The sequence below is a fragment of the Leucopleurus acutus genome (genome assembly GCF_964270905.1).
Source record: "Leucopleurus acutus genome assembly, chromosome: 12".
NCBI classification, from domain to species: domain Eukaryota; kingdom Metazoa; phylum Chordata; class Mammalia; order Artiodactyla; family Delphinidae; genus Leucopleurus; species Leucopleurus acutus.
Genome location: NC_139154.1, coordinates 25,701,691 through 25,718,904, shown reverse-complemented (window position 1 = coordinate 25,718,904; position 17,214 = coordinate 25,701,691). Strand labels below are relative to the sequence as shown.

Sequence of the window (17,214 nt, the reverse complement as noted above, 5' to 3'; positions counted from 1 at the left end):
GAGGCAGAGGTGCTAATCGAAGAACACAAGAAGACATTTTATAGTCTCACCCTTTGATGCAAAACATTCATCAATTTCTGGAGACTCTAAAACCAACTGAATTTTTTTCTTTGATATTCCTAGTTGGCCCCTACTCAAGGACAGAATCCTGGGACTGACCTTTGTGCTATACACCAGCCTGTGGGGTTATCCTCCAAAATATATGAGAGTCACTGTTTCCGGATTGCCTGTAGTTTGTTTCCTCTCCCTGCTTCTTATAAACCCTGTTTTTGCCTTGTTCCTGGACTACTGACTGCTCTCCTGCATAAAAATGAATCCCTGTACAAAATAACTAACAAAATGGTTGTGAGTTTTCCTTGAAAGTGGCCTTCAAAGAAGTACAGCTTATCGGTTCCTTCATGGATTGTGCCTTTGGAGTCTTCCCCAAGGTCATCGAGGGTGGAGATGACCTGTTTTTCCTATGTTATCTTCTAGGAGTTTTATAGTTTTGTGTTTTACACTGATGTCTGTGACCCACTTTGAGTTGATTTTTGTGAAGGTGTAAGGCCTGTGGACAGATTCATTTTTTTTGCATGTGGATGTCCAGTTGTTCCAGCACCATTTGCTGAAGGTGATTTTTTGCTCCACTGTCAAGAGCTGACTGTATCTGTGGTCTGCTTCTAGGCTTTATTCTGTCCCACTGTTCTGTTTATTCTTTCACCAATATCACCCCACACTGTCTTGACTGCTGTAGCTTTACAGTAAGTCTTGAAGTTGGGTAGGTTAATCCTCCCACTTTGTTCTTCTGTTCTTCTTCAATATTGTGTTGGGGACTTCCTTAGCGGTCCAGTGGTTAAGACTCCATGTTTCCACTGCAGGCGGCCTGGGTTTGATCCCTGGTTGGGGAACTAAGATGCCACATGCGAGGCACGGCCAAAAGCAAAAAACATTGTGTTGCCTCTTCTGGGTCTGACCTATATCATTTTCCTTCTCTCTGAAGAACTTCTAACATTTCTTGAAAGGCATGTTTACTAACAACAAGGTGTCTCAATTTTTATCTGAGAAACTCTATTGCTCCTTCACTTTTGAAGGATAATTTTACAGGGCACAGAATTCTAGGTTGGTGGGTTTTTTCTCTCAACACTTTAACTCATTCCACATGCTTCTTTTTTGTATGGTTTCTGAGAAGTTGGATGTAATTCGTATATTTGCTCTTCTATAAATAAGGTTATTTTTTCCCCTATGGCTTCTTTCAGGACTTTATCTTTTATTTTCTGTAGTGTGAAAATGACTTGCCTTGGTGTCACTGTTTTGGTATGTACCATGTGTGGTGTTCTCTCAGCTTACTGGATCTGTAACTTGGCGTCTGACCTTAGTTTGGGTAAATTCTCAGTCATTATTGTGTCAAGTATTTCTGTTGCTCTTTCTCTTCTCCTATGGCATTCATTATGCATATGCTATATTTTGTGCAGCTGTTCCACAGTTCTTGGATGTTCTATTCTTTTTTTCCCAGTCCTCTGAAATACATATTTTAAACAAATAAATTGGTATACCTGGTCTACCTTTGCAGGAGATAATAATCATATGGGTTCTGAAAATGTGAAGAAGCAAGCTCCTAATGGCTCATAAAAGACAACCTCACGTATGAATTTCCAAGAAGTGTTTTTTAAAACATGGACTTATATCTTTATATATTAAGGATACTAACCCCTTGTCATATTTTCATATGTCAATTTTATATTTTATCTAGTTCAATTTGTCTTTTCCCTTGTAACTTCTTTAACTGCTTTTAGGTTGAGAAAAGTATTTTGTATCCAGAGCTTGAATGATCAAGTATTTTATTCTAGGTTTAAAAAAAATCGCTTTCATTTTTTGACAAAACTGCAGAATTTATTTTGGTGTGTGGCATGAAGTAAAAATCTAACCAAATTTTCCTGAAGTAGTTTTCTGATTCCTTCCGCATTGGCTTCTCAGTTTTCAAATCTTACTGGGGTTGCACAGTTTAGTTGGTAAAAGAACAGATCTGGGACCAGACTGCTTGAATCCAACCCCAGCCCTACTAGTTACTTGCTCTGTGACCTCCGTGCCTCTGATTCCTTACCGGTGAATCAGCAACGTTAACAACATACTTATCACACACATATCAGGTGTGACAAGACATGTGGAGCACTCAGAAGAGTGCCTGCGGCCTGTGAGTGCTTGTTTTTATAAAGAAGTCTCTTTTCTTTCTTTTTTTTTTTTTAAAGATTTTTTTATGTGGACCATTTTTAAAGTCTTTACTGAATCTGTTACAATATTGCTTCTGTTTTGGTTTTTTGGCCCCAAAGCATGTGGGATCTTAGCTCCCCGACCAGGGATTGAACCCACACCCCCTGCATTGGAAGGCGAAGTCTTAACCACTGGACCGCCAGGGAAGTGCCCAGAAGTCTCTGTCTTCTGTTCAATTAACCTGCCTTATTTTTGCATCAGAACTGTATCATATTATGTAGTTTTATAATAAATTTTAGTGTCTGGTAGAGCAAGATGTCAATTTCCTCTTTTCACTTAGTCTCATTAAAGTTCTTCCTGAAATTTCATTTTTTTGGACTACTCTGGTATTTTCTTCTTTCCATCAAGTCCCACTTGACTACTGGCCACTCTCCTCCCCCTACCCGCCTTTACTTTTCCACACAGTATTTTCTTGGATTTTTGTCTGCCACTGGAATTTAAGTCCCAAGCAGACAGGAACTCCGTCTACTTGGTTGACCACCGTCTCCCCAGTAATCAGTACTTAGCCTGGCTGTATAAATATTTGAATGCATAAATAAATATAATGGTACTCTCTTACTTTTAATTCTTATATTTTTTATAATAGATTCTCATGTTATTTAGGTAGACAAGCAATACTGCCTTCAAATAATGTTTTCACTTTCGTGTTAGACATGTCTAACATTCACATTTATTCACCTGGCCAGAAGACTATTAAATAATAACAGTAACAATGGCCATCTTTTTTGTTACTGATTTTATTAGGAAATCCCAAAACAGAAATTTAGTTTTAAAAAACAATAGCTTAAAGGCATATTTAAAGCTTAGCCACTTAAAATCTGATACTAGGATGATACATTACACAAAAAAATAGAAAAAAAGATTTACTAAAAAATACAAGGTGATTATGTTATGGACAAGAGTTTTACATTTCTAGTACATTCCTTAACTCAGAAGTCACAAATATAGCTTGTTATTAAAATAACTATTTTTACCTTATAGCTTTCTGCTCCTTGAATGAGATCTCTCATGGAAGCAGACACCTGATCCCTTTCGGAGCGAACAGATTCAAGTTCTTCCCGGAGCGTCTGGGCCTATTTTAAATATACAATAGTTTTTTATGTAGAGACAAACTTGATTTTCTAACATGTAAGTTCCTTAAACGTTGCCTTTTTAAGTCACCTTACCTCTTTTCTGCTAGAACCTAGTTCTTTCTTTGCCTTCAAAGCAACTAGTTTTAACTTCTCTAGTTTCTCCTCTTTGTCTTTGCATTCTTCTTCCAGATATGCTAAAAACATACAATGAAACAATTATCTATAGACTCAAAGGAAAAGAGCGAAAATACACCCATTATTTACTTACTTTAGCCCTAGAAATGGATCTTTAATCTGGAACACAAAATCTGCAATCTGAGATTAAAATAAAGTAAAATATTAATATCTATCTTTCAAAGTAAAGCTTACTTATTTTCTAAATGAGGCAAACAATGTAAAGGGTTTTCATTTTCTTCAATCTTCCAAAACAGCCTGTTTTTTTGGCCATGCCACGTGGCATATGGGATCTTAGCTCCCTGATCAGGGACAGAACCCGTGCCACCTGCAGTGGAAGTGCAGAGTCTTAACCACTGGACTGCCGGGGAAGTCCCAGCCTACTGTTTTTAGCCATTTCCTAAGTGTCTATAAACTGGAGAGGCTGTCAGGACCCCTTTAACAGTAGATATCCTGGAAACGCAAGTGTGCTAGGCTTTTAGGCGGTGATGTGCAGATCAGGATCAAGCAGAGGCGATATCAGATGCACGTACACATTTATGATCCATAGGCACATGCCTCTTGGTTGGTGGGTCTGATTTTTACAACTGAGCTTGCGATCTGCTTACATGTCCAATCTGGGTCTCTCCCATATCCTCCCTAGCCATCTCCCCGACTTAAACACCAGTGTTCCTGATCTTACTTCTTGGTTCTGCTTAACTTCAGCTATGATCTGAATTTCTGTCCCTGCTTCTTCATCCAGTGTTCACAGCACCTGTGTTCACGTATGCTGCCCTCCTCTGGCTGCGACAGGTGCACTGTGTGTGCCCATTGCACAGGCCAAGTGTTCCACTTCTGCATGTCATCCTGCATAGTCTCACCTACTCAGGCATCAGTGTAGCAATTCTCTCCTCTCTTGTGCAGCAAATCCCCCTAACAGATTTTTTCCCAACAGTTTACAAACATGCAATAAGAAAAATATCACCAAAGAGATTAAGGTCAGGAACAAAGAGTGGAAGCAGCTAAAGAGGGCAGGGGAGGGTCATGATAGGACAGGTGAAACATCACACAAAGAAAGGCAAAAGAGCACGCCTCCCCTCTGGACACTGTCCCATGTCTTCTTTCTTTTATAGCAAAACTCCTTCTAGGTGTGGTCTATACATGCCCTCCTCACCTTTCTCTTCCCCCATTTTCCCCCTGAACCTACTTCAACCAGGCTCTGGCTCCAGTACATCATGGCAAGTGTTATCAAGTCGCCAATGAGCTGGGTGCTGCTTAGCTCGGGTTAGCTCTGACTGCTAGTGCGACCCTTCTTCCCTCCTCAAGCACTTCCTCCACCTGTACTTCATCTGTCTTAGCTTCAAAGACATCTTGTGCTCTCGGCTCTACCTCACCGGCTATTCCTTCTCATTCTCCTTGGTTCTTTCTATCTTTCTGACTTTTGACAGAGAACTGTCTCTGGTCCTCGTCTTTTTTCCTACGCTCACTTCCTTGGGATCTCAACCTCATGGCTTTTAATGCCCACTGTGTTAAGCGTGGAGTCTTATCTGGTCTAACCCTCTCCCCGTAACTCCAGATTTGCACAGTTAGTAGTCTACTTGACATCTCCAGTTGGGGTGGTAATTAAGTTTCATTTGTCTAAAACTGAACTCATGCTCTCCCCTAACCCGACCTTCCCCAGTCATCCATTACAGAAAACTGTGGGTCATTCCAAATTCTTTCAACCACCCGTCCCCTCTCCCCCACCAATCCCACTGGGCATTAAACTGGGGAATTATGGGTACATCACACAACACTTTTGTTTCTCCATCTTAAAATGGGAATAAAAGAGCTACCTCCTAATGTTACTCTGAGGAATAGATGGGTATGGGGAAGTCCCAGCTCTTCTGCACAACACACCAGCCCTTTCACGCTCAGACTCCTGCCTCTCCAGAATTTCCTAGGAGGCTCCTGGACGTCATGGATGTTAACGTACAAGCACCTGCTGTTTCCTCCTGCTGCAGTACCTTTCTTCTCGTGTCAAATTTCTTATTCTTCAACACACAAGTACAGCCTATTCTGTGATGTTTTTCCTAACTCAAAACGAGCAGTTAATCATGTCTTCCTGTACTGTCACCAGCGTACCTTGTCCACACCCCGAAGTACTGCAGTAACAGCCCCTTCTTGCAGTGAGTTCTTTTAAGACACGGTCTGCGTGGTGTGTATCTTAACCCCCTTCCTATTACCAGTGCCTAGGTAGTTGGGCATTCAAATAAGGTTGCTAAATGCATGAAAAATCCAAAACCAATCATGGAACCATTTATAAATGGAATCACATCACTCCTTTGGATTAAACAATAGAAAGTGAGAGTTTTGAAAGGGAAGGCAAGCAGATGGCAGCGGGGCAAGAGTGGCGGCATCGGGAAGAGAGAGCTACTCATGTTTTTAACAACTCATTAATTGGTGACAATACTTCCCAATCTATTCTAACACTAAGAAGAATCTGTGTAATTAACTGTGACAACATATGCAAAACCATAGTTACCTATTTTTTCTTCAAACTCTTTTACTGAAGGTTGATCACTTTCTACAGAAGGTGATTTCTCTAAGGAATCCTAGATTTTATAGGAAAAACAAAGACAATCACTGCATTCCCGATGATGTACTGGCCGTCATGTTAAGCATGAAAAAAATCATTATCAAAGAGAATTCATACAAAAAGCAATCTGGTGAACAGTCTTTCTCTTCCCTTGATAGACCAGGTAATTCTGACCTTATCATGCATGTAGCATGATGCTTTTTACTATAAACATAGTATAGGTCATGTGTTTCACTATAAAAAACAGCAATATCCAAGGCCAAGACGAACCACCCAACAGATATCAACTACATAATGCAATAAGGAAAGATTAAACGATGATTATAGTTTATCCTGTCATGATCTGGGGAAAAAACCCTAAATTTCTGGCTAAAATTAAATACCACTTTAGCCTACATTTCTGCTCAGCAGTGCTCTTTAAGTTAATATGCATACCACACAGGATGAAATTCAAATTTTTCCATGTTTACTTGTAGCTTTGCTGGTAACTAATTATACAATTTTAACATTTAACCCCCTAATCATCTAATCTTATATAAAAACAAAATTCTAAAATGATCTAAAACCAAAAAGTGATCAATGTGATAAGGTGTGATGTGAAAATGTTTAATGTACTTTCAGAAATATGCATGTGATCTTAAGTGCTAAAAATTTACTTCTGACTTCAAAGTGCAATAATATATTTTCTAGAGTCTATGACTAGAACTAAGTATTTTAAAATCAATAAAATGCAAATTAATAGTACCTTTAATGATATCAACTCTGCTCTCACATCTTGCAATTCTGATTCTTTTTGTTCTAGTAATGGCCTTAGGTTTTCAAGTTCCTTTATAAAATATTTTTCTTTTTCATTATGGTTTTCATTTTTACTACATAATTTTTGAGATAATTCTTCAACTTGAATTAGGAGATTCTGATTTTCAAGCCTTGTTTGTTCATTAGCATTCTTCATTTCTAGAAGATCAGACTGCAGGGCCTCTTTTTCCAAGAGGGTTTCTTCTAACTCTTTCCTTAAGAGAGGTTTCTCTAGCTCATGGTCTCTTAGTAAAGACCTAAGTTCCTCACATTGAATCACATTCTCTTCTTGGAGAAACTTAATCTCTTTTTCTAACTCTGCTACCCTTTTACCATACTGGAAGACCAAGTTGTGTTTTTCTTCATTTATTTTAGCTAAGGATTCACCTACAGCTTGTAGGACACTTACAACATCTTGTTCTTCACTTTTTTCTGAAACTTTTGACTCCATTTGTTCAAGAAAACCACACAACTGAGCTCTGACAAATAACTTCTGAAGTTGCTCATTTTCCAAAAGTTTATTTAAATTATCTCTTTCTTCAACTGTTAACTGAAGTTTCTTTTCTAATTCAGAAATCTGCTCCTTCAGCATAAAATCTCCTTCTTTTTGAGATAGGAGAGATTCCAAATCCCTGCTCAACTGGTTCTTTTCTGAACACAGTCTACTATTTTCCTCATGAAGAGACTTCACTTCAGATGACACTGCTTCCTGGTCTTCAGAGAGAGTTTTCAACTGAGCCATAAGCTTTTCCAGTTTTTCGTCATTTTGATCCTTTTCTTTTAAGGTTTCTTCTAGTTGTGCTGTTAATTCATTTACCTTTTGTTCTAGCTCACTGTTGCACTGGGTAGTCTGCTCCACTTTCTCCCCGGGTCCTACAATAAACCTTTCTCCCCTTTCACGTCTGTGATAGACAGTCTCCACCTCTTCATGAGAACCTTTAATTTTACTTATGAGATCATCTTTTTCCTCAGTAAGAGAACTTATCTTTGCTTCAAATTCTTGTAACATGGTATCTCTCTGACTGAGACTAACTAAATATACTTCATTCTTTTCTTGAAGGTTCTTTATGGTATTTTCAAGTTCTGGTACAATTTGTTGCTGTGTTAATAACTTTTCATTTTCTCTCTGGAGACTATTCATGGTTTCAAGAAGAGCATCTTTTTCATTAAATGCAGTTCTGAGCTTCTGCTGAAGTTCATTAACATCAGATGCTTGCTGTTGCTTCATTGATTCAAACTCTTGACTTATTTTTCCAGCAGATTCCCCCAACTCTGCTTGTAAAATTTCCATAATCTCTCGTAAACTCTCATAATTTAAAATTGCTTCTTGCTTTTCTTGTTGTAGGTTTTCACACTGTTCCTTAAGACCCTGTATTTCAAACATCAATGTTAATTTTTCTTTTTCTGAACCTGACAATAATGCCTCATTTAGTTCTGATATTTCTTTTTGATGTTGTTCCTTAAGACTCTGTACTTCTTTGTTATGTTGTTCTACGGTACAGCAAAATTGTTTATTTGAATCTTCTAGCTCAGATTTTAATTTTTCAACTACACACCCCTGTTCTTCTTTAGCTAGTAATAATTCATTAATTTTAAACTCTAAATCTTCCCGTTCATGAAAAAACTCATCCTTTGTATGCTGGGCGTCAATTTCAAGCTTTAATTTAAGATTATTCATGTAAGTTAACTCGTCTTTTAAGATGCTATGTTGAGACTTCAGTTCTTTTAGGGTATCTTCTAAGTGTTTGACTTTTTCATTTACTGCTTGTTCTACAATAGTATCTTCCTGTAAGAGCAAAGAACACATCTGATTTTCCTGGTTTGCGTTTTCTAATTCACATTCATATTTCTCCTGAAGGTTCTTCTCACTTGCCTCACACTGTCTGACTAAGTTCTCCTTTAGCTGGTTTAAATGATTTACTTCTGCTTCGTGTTCTTTAGCAGATGCTTCAATCTGGCACTTCAATTCTTTCACCTCTTCTTGGTGTGTAGATTTCAACTGTAAAAGTTCCTCTTGCAAACTATTAATTTCTTTTTGGTACTGCTGAGAATTAGCCTCAATGACTCCTTGGAGATGAGTAATTTCTCGCTCCTTTTCATTTGTGGCAACTTCTAACTGCTTTTGCAGACATAAAATCTGCTCCTCAAAGGCCGGCTTAATTTTCTGAATCTCTTCCTGTAGTTTTTTAACATTATCTTCAGAATCACTCTGAAATTTGATTTGTTCTGAAAGCTCTAATTGTTTTTTTGATGCTTCCTCCAGTTCCTTTTGCCAACCAGCTTTATCGTTACTGTATCTGGAATGTACTGCCATTAATTCATTTTTCAAATTTTCCATTTCTTTCAGATAGTTTCTTTGTGATTGTTCAAACTCCTCGCGCACATCTTCCAACTTAGTTGCAGAATCCTGTAAAAGTAAGCACACAAAAATTATTTAAGATAAAACAAACCCCTGCCCTCAGGAAAAATTAGACATAGGCTCATAAAAGAAGAAATGAGCAGAAATGTACATAAAGAAATATGATACTGAGATTCCAAGAATTCTGCTTAGAAGCTCTGACTACCTTAAGCAGTACTAAATAGGTTACTCAAAGAAATAACTAAAAGCTAGGAAATCTCTGAATTTAATTTTCCTTTAAGTGGTAATAAATTATGTAAGTTGTATTAAGTCATAGGCTTTAATGAATATCTCCTGAATAGAGTAATACAGCTTTTGGGAGAAAATTAGCACAGACCCAAAAGACAGTTGAATATCCCAGAACTGAATACATAACTTTCTTTCCTTTCTTTTTTCTTTTCTTTTCTTTTATCTTTTCCTTCCTTCTTTCTTTTTCTTTTTCTTTCTTTCTCTCTCTCTCTCTCTTTCTTTCTTTTAGATAACATTTAGAGTATGTGTGACAATCAACTTATTTAAATAGATAATTTTTTTTATAAAATAGGTATTTTTTCCCATTTTTATTAAAGAATATTACAACTAAAATGAAGATTACACAATGGAACAAGTAAATGTTAGCTCTATCTCTAAGTAGTTGGGTGATTTCAGTTATTTTTCTTTTTAAATATCAATCTGTTTCCTTGTCTGTAACTATTACAGTTAAAATCAGATCAGATGCTTTTTAAGGTCTTGGCTCTAAAATGCATAACTATACTATGTAAGTTAATAAAAAGCAAAAAAAAAATAAAATGTTGCTTTACCTCAACCTCCTGCTTCATTTTAATATTTTCCTTCTTCAAAGAAACACACTGTTGCTCAGTCTCTGCTTTTTCCAAAAGCATAGCATCCAGACGTATGGTCAATGCCTGTTTTGGAACAGGATGATTTGTTTGCCTGAGGTTAAAAATGGTGGATTGACTTCATGCATAATTACCTCCTCACCTTTTCCAAACCATGCTAAAGTAAGAATATTTAAAAAGCTATATACATAAGAGCAAAGTAAAAAGGAGAAAAGACATAAGGGTATGAAAAATTTCAATATAACTTTGGAAAACTGAAAGTGGAGGACATGGAAGACGTGAGTTAGAAAGAACAAGAAGTCTATAACCTAAGGGCTTGTGCAGGGAAACACATGAGAAGCTGGCAAACACTAATTAGAAAACTAAATGCTCAGGAACTGGAGAGTCAGGTTCAAAAATCGGATTGACTGACAATCTCAATCAGGAGTGCTTAGAATAATGGGCAAGAAATCACCAGTGTCCCCCCTACCCCAGAGAAGTTTACCTCCTGCAGAAATGAAGCAGGAAAGGAAGTTAATGAAGTGGAAAATAGAACAGCCAAGAGTCAGTTCTTTGAAAAAAGCTAACAAAATAGACTTCTTGTAAGACTGATCAAGAGAAGACAGAAGTCACAAACAATATTATGAATAACAGGGGAACCTATCCATATATAAATTACAGATTATACAGTTAAGAAGAATATTATGATTAATTATTAATCTGCCAATCATACTGAAAAGTAAAATGGTATGGATAAAACTTCCTAGAAAAATGTAACTCAAGAAAAAAAATTAAAAAGCATCATCGGGCTTCCCTGGTGGTGCAGTGGTTGAGAGTCCACCTGCCAATGCAGGGGACACAGGTTTGTGCCCCGGTCTGGGAAGATCCCACATGCTGCGGAGCGGCTGGGTCCGTGAGCCATGGCCGCTAAGCTTGTGTGTCCGGAGCCTGTGCTCCGCAACAGGAGAGGCCACAACAGTGAGAGGCCCACGTACCGCAAAAAAAAAAAAAAAAAAAAAAAAAAAAAGCATCATCAATACTATTACTACTTAAAAATCAAACTAGTGGTTTAAAATTGTCCACCAAAGAAAACAGGAGGAACAGATAGTTTTATAGGTGAGTTCTATCAAGCTTTCAAAGAACAGATTATCCCAATTACATACGAATTTTTTCAGACAAAACAAAAAGCAAGAAGAATTCTCAAGTTATTCTACACAACTGGCATAACTTGATAACATTACGCAAGGACTCTACAGATAGGAAAATCACAGACCCATTTCACTGTGAATTTAGATAAAGTTAATCTTAAACATTAAAACCAAGATAAAATCCTAAAGAAACCTTAGTCAACTATCACTCCAGAACTGCCTCTGAACTTCTTTTGTGAAATAATAAAGAAAAACTCTTGTTCAAAAATACAAAAACAAAGCAGATGTAGAAAATATTTAGAGTTCTATACCAAGTTATAGCTATTATTCAAACATGAGAGTAGAATAAAGCCACTTTTAAATACAAGATGACACAAAAATTTTCCTCCTATGCATCTGTTCTTAGGAAGCTGGAGAAGGACATGCTCTACCAAAATGAGGTTAACCAAGAAAGTGAATGACCTGTGACCCAGCAAACGGGGTGGGGGGGCCAACATATGAAAGCAGTATAATTCACTGGATCATGGCAAAAGGCCGACTCCAGGAAAACCACAGCAGACCTGGAGAACAACCAGACCAAATTAGCACAGGACAGAAGGCTTTAGGAGGCAGGTGTCCAGAAAAAAATATAACGATTATTTGATCTATTTGACCAGTTGGCAAGTAGGAGTCATTGTGAAAGATAGCTAAATTTTCATCTGTTGTAACAGGAAGTTAATAGCTAAATGTCTCACCAAGGGATAAATCAAAGAAAAGCAGTATAAGCATATTATTCAGAAATACAGAGATAATTTCCATAAGCTATTTAGAATTATAAGTTATTTAGTTGTTAGTACTATTTCTAAATCATGAGCATATATTACTTTTGTTAAAACAATTTTAGTTTTAAAATTAGTTTTTTCACATTGCATAGTATTGCAATGTAAACTCCTGTTTGGTAAATTATCAGGGGAAGCCTGAAAACATTAATAATTTTAGGAGATATACAGAGGACATTATCTGAAAACAGCTTTAAATATCCTTAAAGAGTAGAGGCACAAATGGACAGTTATTTCCTAGGAAATACAAATTTGATTCCACCAAAGAGAAAACAATAAGTGATACGTACTAGAAATTCCGCATCTTGACATGCAATTTTTACCTCCCTCTTGCATTTGGAAGCAGCATATAAGTTCATTGTAATACCATACACCTCAAATTTTGACATGGAAAATATGGGTTTTTATTCCTCTTTTTTAAAAGTCAAATATGCCAGGTTTGCAGTAAAACTTTAGATGTATTTCAATGCACTAGAAGATGACTATCAGAAATTTTAATAACTAAAACTTGTAAAAAGCCATACATTTTTATGAAGGACAGAAAATTCTGTATTCAAAGCCATGTTTTTCCAGTGTACTTTTCCCAGTGAAGAGACAAAACATAGCAAGAAAGTCTTTTCCCTTTTCCAGAGGTGCAGAGGACATATCACATTGCAGTATATGATTTTCCTAAAACAGAAAACTTACTTACAGCAACTGAATAACTGATGCACAGCTCTGCCAATCACTCCCCAATGTAATTTTCTCATTAACACTGGAAACCAAAGATTTCATTCTCATTTAATTTTACCAACCTTTACTTTCTGAGACTTGAGTGGTCAGGATAACATGCTTTAATATTAAATTAATAACCTGAAAGGTAAAGTTAGCTAACTGAGAGAAATTTTCTACCCTTAAATTTTTAGGAGTAGTTTTGACAGAAGGGGAGAATACATTGATAAGGAGGAAATAAGGGACAGATATTTGAATATTCTGAAATGCAACAGCATGAAAAGTATTTTAAGGGCCAAGAGTTAACTGATGCAAAATTAGAACAGAATCTCTGCAGTGCTCTTTTCAAATACAGAAATCTCCTTTTTAGTGCGGGTGTGCATGGATGGATGTATGTATACATGTGTGTAGAAAATATCCCCCAAATAATATATGGTAATAATAAAACCATTGAGTACTTATGTGACAGATCCAGCTCTACGTACTGTATGTACTAACTCATAATACAACTCTATGAAAGTAGGCCTTATTATTATCCCTAGTCTACAGATGAAGGAAGAGAAGGAAGTTAAGAAACGTAGCCGTAAAAAAAAAAAAAAAAAAAAAAAAAAAGAAACGTGGTCACATAGCTGGTGTGTGGCACAGCAGGGGTCTGAAGATGTGAATCAGGTGGTCTGGCTCCACAGTCAGAGCTCTTTAACTACATGGAGTTGTACTTCTGCTATTACTAATCAGGGAAATACATAGTGACCAAATAAACAAAACCATTACGAATTCAATAATGCTTCAACCAATCGGCGCATTACGAATCCAAATGGTATTTGCGCACACCATTCAGGATTCATACACTGTTCTAGCTAAATGAAGAACAAAATGGTAGTGCAAGGTACGCACAGCGATTTAAAGACTCCTGGTAGTAGCTTCATGGGAGTCCCTCAATTGTGCATGGCTCACAAGTTGGGACACCAAGATAACATATAATCAAAGAATAGATAGATACTATGACTCAAATTACAAACATGCAAAAGCAAGGAAAACAATTTCTGCAGAGCTTTGAACAGCAAAGAAACTTTAAAGAAGGTAGGCCAAGTGGGGGAAGGAAAAGCATTTAATTACATTACGGGCACATAAGTAAGAATGAGAAACTCAGGATCTTAACCAGGGAATAACAATATAAAAACAACATTCTATCACCTGACAAGAGTATGTAGAAGTAAAAGAGAAAGAGAGCCCAGTTACGGGTTATCAAGGTAAGTACGGTTAGCAAGTAAGACATGATGTGTTTAACAAAGAACCATGGGAATGGAGAGAATCATCAAAGTCCTGAGCGTGGCTGGGTTTTCTGATGGCGAGAGGGAACAGCAGGCCTGAGACTGAAGCAATAACCATAATTACAGTGTGTAAAGGATGAAAGGACAGAAAGTAATACCACTTCAGAACAGAAAGGGACGCAGAGGTCATTCACCTCTCTTTTTACAGTCAACCAGAAAGGTGAAGAGTGGAACCAAGGGCAGAGAGGAAGTGGAACAAAAGGCACGGAAGCCAGAGAGTGCTCAAGCAGGCTGACAGCCCTCAAGGAAATCCGACTTATCATCAGGCATCTCCTCTAAGTAAAGAAGTGAAAATTAAAGCAATACTACAACTGTTTCATTACCTTAATAATATCATCAGTTCCTCCAGCAACAGCTTTCGATCTCAATTCTTCAATTTCTTTCTCCAATTCTAAACAATTAAAAAAATAAAAAGATACTAGTTCAGAAATGAAGAAAATAATTACTGGCTCAAGTGATAAGTACATTCTTAAAAAAAAATCACTATAAATTAGAATACATTTAAGAAGCAGCAGATATGTTGAGGAAGCACTAAGTTCACCCTTCATTACCTTTTATTTTCCTTTTTATTATGGAAAACTCCAAACAAATTAAAAATACCCAGAGAGAATAGTGCGATTAATCTCTATGCTTCATCATCTTGGTTTAATAATTATTACATGACCAACCTTGTTTCATCCCAACCTGTATTCATTTCCTCCTTCCCCTCTTGTCTTATGCATCCTGATATTTTTGAAGCAAATCCCAGACATTATTTCAGCTGTAAATAACTTCTTACTGTATAATCTTAAAGCAACAACTAACCTCATATTAAACATACATGTTAATCTATTTCATCAACTCATGTCTAGGTCTGGAGCCTAGGACATCTTTCCAAATAAATTACTCTCTTATCATAAGCTGATCCAACCTCCGGAAACACAGTTTGACCTTTTCTAGTAGTAAATAAGTCTTGGCTTTTAGGCAGGGCAGTTAAGTTACTGAAAATTCAAGAGCTCACCTACACATATTAAAAAAGGATACTAATATCTTTGTCTTTTTGGAATATAAAGAAAGAGAAACTGAATAGGCCATCAACCAACTTCAGTAAATAAATATATTTCAAAATTCCAGGAACAGAAATCTTTTACTACTTTACTTGGGGCCTCTTCTTACTTCCTTGGGCTCAGAACTTCATGTCTCTAACATTTCAACTGGCAACTCTAGGAGAAAATGCTTTACTCAGAAGAATATACGATCCACATGAGAAAAAAAAAAAAAGTGCTGAACTTTAACAAACTGTTTTTAAAATCCTCCTCCCTGACTTTATTAATTCAAAGGTAACTGCAGTTTAGGGATATGAGATAATAAAAAATATCAGAAGCAAAGTTTACAATGCTAAGTAATAACAGATTCCACTACGCTAATATTATTGGATTCGCTGATAAACAAAACAAGCCAATGTACTATTACAAAACTAAGAGTTGTAACCATGATTAAACAAGACTGCGGTCAAGACGAATATTTTCAACCCAATACCTGTACATCTTGATTTAGCTTTCTGTATTAGCATCATCTGCTTCTTGGCAAACTTGATAAGATCTTCCTTGGGCAATGTTTCCAGCTGGAAGAGTCAGTGATGTTACCAATTAGGGAGAATTCATGTTTCTACTATACCACAAAAAAGAAACATAAAGTCTGCCTAAAAATAAAAAACATCCTACTGAATAGATATTTATGTCAACCAAGCACCACATTTTTTAAGATTAGCAAATGCAAGTTTCACTCAATAATTATTAGCTCAGCAACTATTATGAAATGTAGAGAAAATCGCACGTATCCTCTTACGTTACAGATATCCTTGTTACAGGTTAAGACACTTTATAGATTTTGATTTAATTGCAAAATTAGGGAACTGCGACTAATTCTACGTAAAGTTCCTTAGATCTGTAAAATTGCTTCGTCCTATTCAAGGCTGAAAGGAGTCTCTGGCCACATGAAAACACGTAAGCCTAATTACAGCGATAAGATGAATCAGGGTGCGTTTAGGCTTTACCTAAAAATCAGGAAAAGTTCCTTAACCCCTGCGGGCTCAGTTTTCTTAGGCATAAAGCTGGCATAACCACATTATTTATCTCACGGTTACCGTGAAGCTTCAATGCAGTCTAGTGTTTGGGCGAGTGTCTCAAAGTCAGCTTGAAACAATAAACCTCGGCGGCAAGTCCCCATCTCCTGGGCGCCCGTTCAGGGCCCCAGCGGTGACCAGTGCTCACATCGCTCACATCAGCGGAGGCGCAGGCAGAGCCGAGACCGCGACGCCCGCCCACCGCTCGGACCTCACAAGCCAGACGGCTTCATCTAACGTTGGGAACCTGCGGAATCTCTCAGCAGCGCTGAGCCGGGCGGCAAGGAGACGAACTCAGGCGTCACACCAGGGAGCTCCGAGAGGAGGGACTAAACGCGCGACCGTGACAGCTCAGGCCGAGAGCCCGGAGGAAAGTTGTCCCCCAGGGAGCCCCCTCCCCTCCCGGCAGGACCCCGCCGCTCCAGCGTCTCTTCACCTTGGATTTCCCGGTCCCAGGAGCGGCCGGCGAGGCCACCCCGTCGTGAACAGGCTCCTGCAAAACACAACGAAAGCCAGCCGGTCACATGCGGCTGTGCGGACCCCGGCGGGCGGGGAGGGCAGGCGGGGAGGGGCGGTGGTCCCTCGGCCCCCGGGCCCCCGCGTTACCTCCATGGCCACCCGCAGCCCGCACTTCCGCCCGCTGACTCCTGCGGAGCCCCGCCGCGGGTCAAAGGTCGCGCTTCTCCGCTGGCCCCGCCCCCGCGTCTCCAAGGCCGCGGCCCGGCGGCGCTTCCGCTTCCGCCTCGGGAGGTGGCTCCCCGCGCGCTCCGCCTCGCCCCCGGGCCGGCCCGCGAGGGGGCGTGGCGCGGCGTGTCGGGCCCGTGGGCGGGGCCCGGCGCGCCACTGGGGCAGTGGGGGCCCCGGCCCCTCCTGGGAGGGTCGGGCACTGTCGGGCCGCGCGCGCTCAGGCGGCCGCCCTAGTCTCCTGTCCCGTCACCTGCCCCCTTAGCTGTCCCATCTCCTGTTCCCTCTCCTGTCCCTCACCTGTGCTTCAGCTGTCCCTCACCTGTCTTATCTCCTGTCCTTCTCCTGTGCCCTCAGGT

The 17,214-nt window shown here is 38.8% G+C and overlaps 1 protein-coding gene across 3 annotated transcripts in view; it reads right to left on the bottom strand.

Annotated features, from left to right (window-relative positions):
• Window positions 1-16,842, bottom strand: part of GCC2 (GRIP and coiled-coil domain containing 2) — a 36,009-nt gene extending 19,167 nt beyond the window's left edge. For all 3 annotated transcript variants that reach the window (XM_082851519.1, XM_082851518.1, XM_082851520.1), the window contains exons 1-9: window positions 16,778-16,842; window positions 16,608-16,664; window positions 15,586-15,670; window positions 14,391-14,458; window positions 10,042-10,146; window positions 6,797-9,253; window positions 5,998-6,067; window positions 3,414-3,514; window positions 3,222-3,320 (exon numbers count right to left, since the gene is read on the bottom strand). In XM_082851519.1, the coding sequence (XP_082707645.1) occupies window positions 3,222-3,320; window positions 3,414-3,514; window positions 5,998-6,067; window positions 6,797-9,253; window positions 10,042-10,146; window positions 14,391-14,458; window positions 15,586-15,670; window positions 16,608-16,664; window positions 16,778-16,783 (3,048 nt within the window). In that variant the 5' untranslated portion in view covers window positions 16,784-16,842. The remainder of the gene's footprint in view (window positions 1-3,221; window positions 3,321-3,413; window positions 3,515-5,997; window positions 6,068-6,796; window positions 9,254-10,041; window positions 10,147-14,390; window positions 14,459-15,585; window positions 15,671-16,607; window positions 16,665-16,777) is intronic.
• Window positions 16,843-17,214: the final 372 nt, after the last annotated feature.